Here is a 9947-nt window from a genome sequence, read left to right on the forward strand (position 1 = left end):
ATGTTGTTTTTTTACCTCTCACAGAACTGAGACCACATTTCAGCCTTGCCTCGGGGAGTGATGCTGCAGATCAAGATGAAGCCGATGTTGAGGATGATGATGATGATAATCACAATGAACCGTCCCGCTGTGAAATCCAGCAGCCAATTGCTGTGAATGAGGACAGAATACCAACTTCGGGTGTGAGCACCCTGAGTTCAACAATGTCACACGATTCTCAGTACATACACAGGTCTTTGACTGTGCAATTGGGAAGACTTAAATTGGAAACCAGCAGGTAAAAAATCTACTTCAAATGTTTTAATAAGCAGTTGATTTAATTTGTATTTGTTGTATTTACATACATGAAACAAAAATTGTTGGAAATATTCAATGCATCAGACAGCATCTTTGGCGAGAGCAGAGTTAATGTTTCAGGACAGTAACTTTTAATTGTTTATATTATTATAGGAGCAGTTGAACCATCATAATTTATACAAGAATCAAATACACAGCATCAAATTACTTAATTGTTGCAATATTTCAGCAACGGATTACTTAATTGTTGCAATATTTCTGCAAATAATTGAAAAGTATTTTTTAGTGTAATAGCAAGCTTGGGTTTTGTAACATAGTGAGGGTGCCCGCAACAGTGGTGTGTGATTTACTGGTTCATATAATCATTGGAGAGAAGCCAGATTAGATTACTAAGCATGGAACATATCTGGCTTGATTCACAACTGACCAAATTTCTCTGTTATTAATTTGAACAACCGGAAAAGTATATTTCAATTGCTGTTGGTCATAGAAACATCGAAAATAGGTGCAGGAGGAGGTCATTCGGCCCTTCAAGCCAGCATCACCATTCATTGTGATCATGGCTGATCATCCACAATCAGTAACCTGTGCCCAACTTCTCCCCATATCCCTTGATTCCACTAGCCCCCGGAGCTCTATCTAACCCTCTCATAAATTCATCCAGTGATTTGGCCTCCACTGCCCTCTGTGGCAGAGAATTCCACAAATTCACAACTCTCTGGGTGAAAAAGTTCCTTCTCACCTCAGTTTTAAATTGCCTCTCCTTTATTCTAAGACTGTGGCCCCTGGTTCTGGACTTGCCCAACATTGGGAACATTTTTCCTGCATCTAGCTTGTCCAGTCCTTTTATAATTTTATATGTCTGTATAAAATCCCCTCTCATCCTTCTAAACTCCAGTGAATACAAGCCTAGTCTTTTCAATCTTTCCTCATATGTCAGTCCTGCCATCCCAGGGATCAATCTCGTGAACCTACGCTGCACTGCCTCAATTACAAGGATGTCCTTCCTCAAATTAGGAGACCAAAACTGTACACAATACTCCAGATGTGGTCTTACCAGGGCCCTATACAACTGCAGAAGAACCTCTTTACTCCTATACTGAAATCCTCTCGTTATGAAGACCATTAGCTTTCTTCACTGCCTGCTGTACCTGCACGCCAACTTTCAGTGACTGGTGTACAAGGACACCCAGGTCTCACTGCACTTCCCCCTTACCTAACCTGACACCATTGAGATAATAATCTGCCTCCTTGTTTTTGCCGCCAAAGTGGATAACCTCACATTTAGCTATATTATACTGCATCTGCCACGCATCTGCCCACTCACTCAACCTGTCCAGGTCACCCTTCAACCTCCTAACATCCTCTTTGCAATTCACACTGCCACCCAGCTTTGTGTCATCTGCAAACGTGCTAGTGTTACTTCTAATTCCTTCATCCAAATCATTGATATATATGGTAAACAGTTGCGGCCCCAACACCGAGCCTTGCGGCACTCCACTCGCCACTGCCTGCCATTCTGAAAAGGACCCGTTTACTCCTACTCTTTGCTTCCTGTCTGCCAACCAATTTTCTATCCATGTCAACACCCTACCCCCAATACCATGTGCTCTAATTTTGCTCACCGATTATCATTATCGAGTTATCATGTAATTTCATTTTTGGGATTAATGATCTCAAGGAAGTCATTTGCCAACTGGTCAGTGTAGATTCGTTGAAGAAGATGTTCAACTGGACTCTTATTCTGAAGTCTGCCATTTTTCAGCTCTTAAATAATTTGTCCAATTCTCTTTTGGATGTTTCTGTTAAACCGTAACCATTAACCTATCCAGCAATCCATTCCAGATTGTAAAAGCTCAAAATGGAAATAAAGTCTTCCGCATTCGATTTCTGGCTCTGCAGCTACATTGGTTGTACTCTGGATTTCGGAACTTCTGTTGTCAATTATCAGAAACAAATTCTCCTTGCTGACACTATACTAGCTTTGAAAATACATATTATCTACCTGGAAGCATCATCGTCATTCTTAAAATGTGGGCTACAAATTCCCTGTTTTTATGTTTTGGGAGAAGGGGGAGGGGGGAGGGGGAGAGGGGGAGAGGGAGAGGGAGAGGGGGAGGGGGGGGAGTGCCAGAGAGCCCAGGGGAGGGGTGGGAGTGAGGGGAGGATGGAGTGGGTGAATGGGGGTGGTGCTTGACCAATGCAGGAGAGGGTTGAGGGGGGATGGAGTGGGTGAATGGGTGGGGGGGAGGAGGGGGGATCGGTGGGTGAGTGAGGGGAGGAGGGGGGTTGAGGGGGATGGAGTGGAGAAGTGGGGGGAGGGGGAGGGGGAGGGGAGGAATGGGGAAGGAGAGGGTGATGGACCAATGCAGGAGTGGTTTTGGCCCAATGGGTCCACTTGGTCTAGTAACATTTAAAAGTGTGTGCTCAGTGCATGGTTAATCCCAACTATATACTCCTGCAGTGGATAATAGATCAGAGAGTCATCGAGTCGTAGAATCATACAGCACGGAAAAAAGATTTTCAGCCCAACTCTACCATGTCTACCAGTGTTGACCCATCTAAGCTTGTCCCATTTTCCTGCATTTGGCCCATATCCCCCTTAGCCTTTTCTATCAATGTACCTATCCAAATGTCTTTTTAATTAGTGTAGGAAGCAACTGCAGATGCTGGTTTAAACCAAAGAGACACAAAAAGCTGGAGTAACTCAGCGGGACAGGCAGCATCTCTGGAGAGAAGGAATGGGTGACGTTTCGGGTCAAGACCCTTCTTCAGACTGGTTAGGGATAAGGGAAACGAGAGATATAGGAAATGATATAGAGAGATAAAGAACAATGAATGAAAGAAATGCAAAAAAGTAACGATGAAAAAGGAAACAAGCCATTGTTAGCTGTTTGTCGGGTGAAAACGAGAAGCTAATGCGACTTGGGTGGGAGAGGGATAGAGAGAGGGAATGCTGGGGCTACCTAAAGATAGAGAAATCCATATTCATACCACTGGGCTGTTAGCTGTCCAAGCGAAATATGAGATGCTGTTCCTCCAATTTGCGTTTAGCCTCACTCTGACAATGGAGGAGACCTAGGACAGAAAAATCAGTGTGGGAATGGGAAGGAGAATTAAAGTGTTTAGCAACCGGGAGATCAGGTAGGTTCCTATGCCTGCCTCAACTACTTCCTCTGGCAGCTCATCCCATATATCCACCATCCTCTTTGTCACAAAAAGAATAACTTCAGTTCCCTTTAACAAAATTCATCTGCGACAAGGTAAAATTTGTATTTATTGCGTATGTGGCTTTTAAAACTTTGAAATTTAATCTGCAAACCAGTGGGAAAACTGAGTTAAACATGGGATTTCGAATTGTGATCCATTGGAACTGCATTTTATAAAGAATTGCTAATGTTTTTACATTCATTTAAATAGACTTTTAGAAGAGCTCATTCAGAAAGAAAAGGACTATCAGATTCTTCTTCATCAAGCCATTGAAGACAAGGAGCAGGAAATTAATTTGCTCAAATTGAAGTCACAACCAATAGGTAATCTTTGAGTAAAATGATCTTCCATAAGAGCATTATTTTGTTACATGTTCTTTGTATGTATACGCAGTGTATGAAAGTAAGCATGCAGGTACAGCAGGCAGTGAAGAAAGCTAATGGAATGTTGGCCTTCATGACAAGAGGAGTTGAGTATAGGAGCAAAGAGGTCCTTCTGCAGTTGTACAGGGCCCTAGTGAGACCGCACCTGGAGTATTGTGTGCAGTTTTTGTCTCCAAATTTGAGGAAGGACATTCTTGCTATTGAGGGAGTGCAGCATAGGTTCACTAGGTTAATTCCCGGAATGGCGGGACTGTCGAATGTTGAAAGACTGGAGTGACTGGGCTTGCATACACTGGAATTTAGAAAGATGAGAGGGGATCTTATTGAAACATATGATTATTAAGGGACTGGACACACTAGAGGCAGGAAACATGTTCCCAATGTTGGGGGAGTTCAGAACCAGAGGCCACAGCTTAAGAATAAGGGGTAGGCCATTTAGAACTGAGATGAGGAAAAACTTTTTCACTCAGAGAGTTGTAATTCTTTTCTTTGCCTTCCATCACAGTGAGGGTGTGCCTGGAGGAATCACTGTGATGGTTGTCTGTGTTAAACTTATGTGATTGTGTGTCTTGTGCTCTTTATTGTTTATGACTGCATGGCAACGACAATTTCATTCAAATCTATTTTTGAATGACAATAAAAGTAATTTGAATTTTGAATTTGACATATGGTGATCTTCCTTGATGCGCTTCCTTCTGCTTTTTTTTGTAGACTTGCCTATTCTGTCTGTATGTCACTACAATTCTTCGCCAGTAAACTCTGGAGACCCTGAACTTATTAGTTGGTTGAAAGAACATGGAGCCGATGAAGATACCGTAAACAAGGTAAGAAAGATCTTCATGTCGCTGGTTTATGAAGTACATTATCTGTATGGAAAGGTGGCTGTCTCTTTAACATTGCAAATTGTGGTACGTGAAAGATGATAACAAAGGAAAGAGTTGTGGCAGAAGTCATGCAATTCTAAATTAATACTTCATGTGTATCTTCACAGAATATTATAATACAGATTTAGAATCATAAAATGGGTGCACGAGAGAAGGAAGCCATATGGCCCATCATGTCTGCACAGGCTCTCCACTACAACAATTTTCTAGTTCCAGCCACAGGTCCTTCTTCCGTAGCCTTGAACTTTTTCTTAACCACATAGGACATGGGACAGTGCAGCTCAGGATTTGGCCCTTCTGTAGTCGTGCTTATTTTTCTTAACCACATAGAACAGTACAGCACAGGAAAAGGCTCTTCAGCCCACAATGTCTGTGCTAAACATGATGCCAAGACCAACTCTTATCTGCCTGCATATAATCCACACTCTTCCATTCCCTGCATATCGATGTGCCTATCCCAAAAGCCTCTGAAATACCGCTATTGTATCTGTCTCTATAATTATCCAATTCCTTCTTAAAGACTATAGCGGAACCCTCCACCACTATATTTGCAGGCAGTGCATTCCAAAGTCTGATTATATGCTACGTAAATAAAAGTTTTCCTCATATCACTTTTAATTCTCCTCCCCTTTATTTTATACCGGTGATGTTTAGTCCTCGACACCTTCACCAACAGGAACATCCTTCCAAGAATCACTCCATTTATATATTTCTATCAAATCTCCCCTCAACTCTTTCATCTCCAAAGATAGTCCCAGGCTCTCTCATCTTCCTGTAACTCATCCCAGAAAACATTTTCATAAAACTATCCTGGACTTTTCAAACCTTTTCCCATCCCATATAATATGGCAAATATTGTTGGCACGGAAGTAGAGATGGTCGAAAGCTTCAAGTTCATAGGAATAAATATCACCAGAAATTTGTCCTGAACCAGCCACATTGAAGCTATGGCCAAGAAAGCACACCAATGGCTCTACATCCTCAGAAGATTTCTCATGTCCTCAAGAACCCTCACCAACTTTTGCAAATGCGCCGTAGGAAGCATCTTATCAGGATGCATCACAGCCTGGTTTGGGAACAGCTCCATCCAAAACCGCAAGAAATTGCAGAGTTGTGGGTGTAGCCCAAACGATCACACAAACCAGTCCCCCTTCCATTGATTACATCTACACCACACTGCCTCAGCAAGGCCACCAGCATAATCAAGGACCAGTCTTACCCCAGTTGCTCCCTCTTCTCCCCTCTCCCATCAGGTAAGAGGTACAGAAGTTTGAAAGCGCATATTTTCAGATTCAGGAACAGTTTCTTCCCGGCTGTCATTAGGCAACTGAATGGTTCTCTCATCAACTAGAATGTGGTCCTGACCTCCCATCTACCTCATTCGAGTCTGATTCATGAAAGGTCTCCAATGGACTGCAATGTAAAATCTTTGCACTAAATGTTGTACCCTATATCCTTTATCTGTGCAATGTGAACACCTTGATTTTATTCATGTATATTAATTTATTTGACTGGATAGCCGACAAACAAAGCTATTCACTGTACCTCGGTACCATGACAATAATAGTAAACTAAACTAAACTAAATAATATGGCAGTCTTTTTATAAAGATTCAGCATGACCTCCCCGCTTTTATACTCTGTACCTCTATTGAGAAAAGACCAATATTTTGGATGCTTATTAACCACTAACTAAGTGCATAGATTTAAATTACTTGGTAGTATTATTGGAAAATTACAAAAATTTTCTTCACCCAGGGAATATGAAACCTACTGTCAAAAAGGATGGTGCAGTGCTGAGAAATATTTCAGTTTTTCTTGTGTGCTCTAACTAGCACTTCTAACAGTTGTACCGAAACTTCAATCTCCTTTGCTTCTTTTTGCCAGTTTTAACCATTCAATCAATCTAATAATTTCTCCTTGAATTAATTATGTTCATCTGCAAAGGCTGCCTTACTTTGGCAAAATTAGTTACATACACATTGAAATAACTATTGCTTAGGAAATGGATTCTCTCAGAATTGCCAAAGGAGGGTGCCAAGTGAGATTATTATCAGTATTTATATGATTCATTTATGATAACCACTGCCTCAAATCTACCATTCAAATGAAACGCACTTACTTTGGAATGTAAGAATCTGTTCTCAGGTGATATAAATACAAATTTATTGTTAAATGTAATTTTTAATGGAGATATTCCAAATTTGTAATTCAAATATATAATATGTTCAAGATCAGTTGCCTTATTACGATCATGACATTTATTTTATTTCTTATCTAACTCAGTTTGTGGCAGATGATTATAATCTGATGGGTGTTCTTAACTACATGACAAGAGATGATCTGAAATGCTTGAGGATAAGGTAATTGATTTATTTTACTCTGTTTAATTAGCAGGGGCAACGCGTGGGAATAATAAAGTCAGGGAGGAAAGGCAAGGAATATAGGTGCAATTACATGAAAAATCGCTTCCACTGCACAGCATGAACTTTGTTTAATACAACCTGTTACTGGAAAGTGTAAAATTAAAGTCGTCAAATTTATGCATAAGTGCAGAGAGGAGCAGGTACAATGAAAATCTTGCTTGCAGTAACATCACATCATTCAAGCATCATAGTCATATACCATTGGCATTATCCAAAGGGGAGCATTTTCCATCTAATCAATATTTCTTCCTTATCTACTACACCTGAAATCTATTTTTCTTTCACATGTGATGGAAGAGTGAGAATACCGCATTATCTACTTACAAAATAACTATCACTGCTCTTCACCTCAAAATTTAACAAAATAATTAAGTACTGACATGTGTTTTTCAATAATTTTTAGCACTATTTTCCTTCAAGATATCTTTCAGTCCATGCTCTATTTTGTCAAACCACCACTCTATTTCTGCTGTAATCATTCTAACTCAATCCTCAAGTACATTTGCCTTGAAATGCTAGTACACCGTATGGATGTGCTAATTTGGCATTGCAATACTATTTCAGGCAATGGCCTGCCACTGTAATTTTCAGTTGCACTAATAGATGAGAGTTGCAAAATGTGCTTTTTGGGATTCTGGCTGGGATTGGAGGTGGGCAAGAGGACTGGCGGTCAGAAGGTGAGAATCAGGACCTGGAGACAAATTGAAGCAAGGGAAGTCTCTCGGATGGGCGGCACGGAGGCATAGCGATAGAGATGCTGCCTTACAGCGCCAGAGACCCGGGTTCGATCCTGACTACAGGTTTCCTCTCACACTCCAAAGACGACAGATTTGTAGATTAATTTGCATAGGTAAAAAATTGTAAATCATCCCCTGTGTGTTGGATAGTGTTAATGGCCGGGTGATCGCTAGTCACCACGGATACGGTGGGCTGAATTCTAAGGTCCAAAGTAAAAAATGGGCCAAGGGGAACTGTTCTCATGGGTGCATTGGAAAAGAATGTGGTATATTTATATAAGGACTCTGTGGTACGTACACAGAAATCTTTAGATGCAATATTTTATTAGCATATTTTTTCTGGAACATACTACAATTGGAGGCCAATGATCATCTGACTGATCCATGATTGTTTTTCTTTTCCCAGGGGTGGAATGCTTTGCAAATTGTGGAAAGCGATCATTGAGAACAGAAAAAAAAAGAATCTACTTCTCCACTAGGTCACATGCAAAGAACCTGTAATGGGACACACAAAAGCATCTCTCAATGAGATACTAGCACTTTAAAATAAACTTGACAATGTAAATACGTGGGTTGTTTATGAGTCTGCTGCAACTATCGCTATATACCTGAATGCTGACAAATGTATGTGTTTCCAATTAGCTGGCTGTTATTATTCAAAATAATCATATTTGATAAAGCAATTAAATTGGTATTTACGGAGTCATTTTCCAACAGTTAATATTCACTAGTGGGGACTTGAGAACATATAATGGATGCTTGTAAGCAGGCTGTATATGATTGTCCAGCCCTTGACTAAAAGATCTGCAAACATCCTGAAACTACAAAGTATGTACACTCCCAGTAGAAGACTATGTTTGGGGCTCTATTTTTGACTTTTTCTTTTAAAAATGGGGAAAAACAATTGTGCACTAAATTCTGTTTTTATACTTTATTTGTGGACTTATTGGATGATATTTTGCTGAACTATTGTTATGTATGTTGTGCAGAACTGCACACATTGTAACTTTTTAACTATGTCTAGAATGCAGCTCACTGTCAAGTCGTCTTAACATTTTTCTGCAGTTGAACAATCTAAATTACTGTAGTAAATTTTGTAAATGTACAAAGATTATACGGAATTGTCCAGTTTTTGTAATATAAATTAAATAGCTTTATATTGTATATGTCCAGTTAGTCTGTTTCCTTTTGATAGATGTTGAAACATGTTTACATCATCATTCTATGATTCACAGTTTATTACTGATTCTTTGTGCAACAAATAGCTTGTTTTAAAGCTAAAAAAAAATTGGATAGCCACTTTTAGAAATAAATTAAAGAAAATTACAAACACATTTTGTATTATTGCATGGCCATTGTTTTTGTTAGCGAAAGTTGCCAAATTACAGAATGGTTACAGCTTAGGAAGTTGCCACTTGGCTTGGAGTATCTCTACCGGCTCCATGTAAGAGCAACTCAGCTGTCCCACTCCACCACCCTTTCTTCATTGTTCTGAAAATTATTTTCATTCACAAATTTATCCTTCTCCCTTCAGAATGCCATGCTTAAATCTGCCACCACACTTGAATCTCCTTCCACTCAAACCCATGGCAGTACATTTCAGACATGAACCACTCACTGCGGATATTTTTTTTAATCCTCGTGTTACTTTTGGGTCGTTTGACAATCGTCATAATCCAATGCACCCTGGTTCCTGAGCCTTCAGGCAACCACTGTATATACCTTACATGGTTTAAATATCTTCATCAGATGCCCCTCAATCTGCTCTTGTTCTGAGGAAAACAACCCCAGGTTTACTTTATTTTAGACTAGAGATACAGCGTGCAAACAGGCCTTTCGGCCCACTGAGTCTGCGCCAACCAGCGATCGCCCATCCTATGCACTATCCTACACACTAGGAATAATTTACAATTTACTGAAGCCAATTAACCTACACACCTATCCATCTTTGGAGTGTGGGTAGAAACCAGAGCACCCGGAGAAAACCCACACATTCACAGGGAGAATGTAC

General features: G+C 40.2%; 1 protein-coding gene across 1 annotated transcript in view; it reads left to right on the forward strand.

Annotated features, from left to right (window-relative positions):
- Positions 1-9083, forward strand: part of map3k5 (mitogen-activated protein kinase kinase kinase 5) — a 144723-nt gene extending 135640 nt beyond the window's left edge. Inside the window, exons 25-29 of the mRNA XM_078399739.1 lie at positions 25-277; positions 3718-3830; positions 4602-4714; positions 7060-7136; positions 8343-9083. Of these exons, the coding sequence (XP_078255865.1) occupies positions 25-277; positions 3718-3830; positions 4602-4714; positions 7060-7136; positions 8343-8415 (629 nt within the window). The 3' untranslated portion in view covers positions 8416-9083. The remainder of the gene's footprint in view (positions 1-24; positions 278-3717; positions 3831-4601; positions 4715-7059; positions 7137-8342) is intronic.
- The last annotated feature ends 864 nt before the right edge of the window (positions 9084-9947 follow it).

This window comes from Rhinoraja longicauda, chromosome 5, assembly GCF_053455715.1.
Source record: "Rhinoraja longicauda isolate Sanriku21f chromosome 5, sRhiLon1.1, whole genome shotgun sequence".
Lineage (NCBI taxonomy): Eukaryota > Metazoa > Chordata > Chondrichthyes > Rajiformes > Arhynchobatidae > Rhinoraja > Rhinoraja longicauda.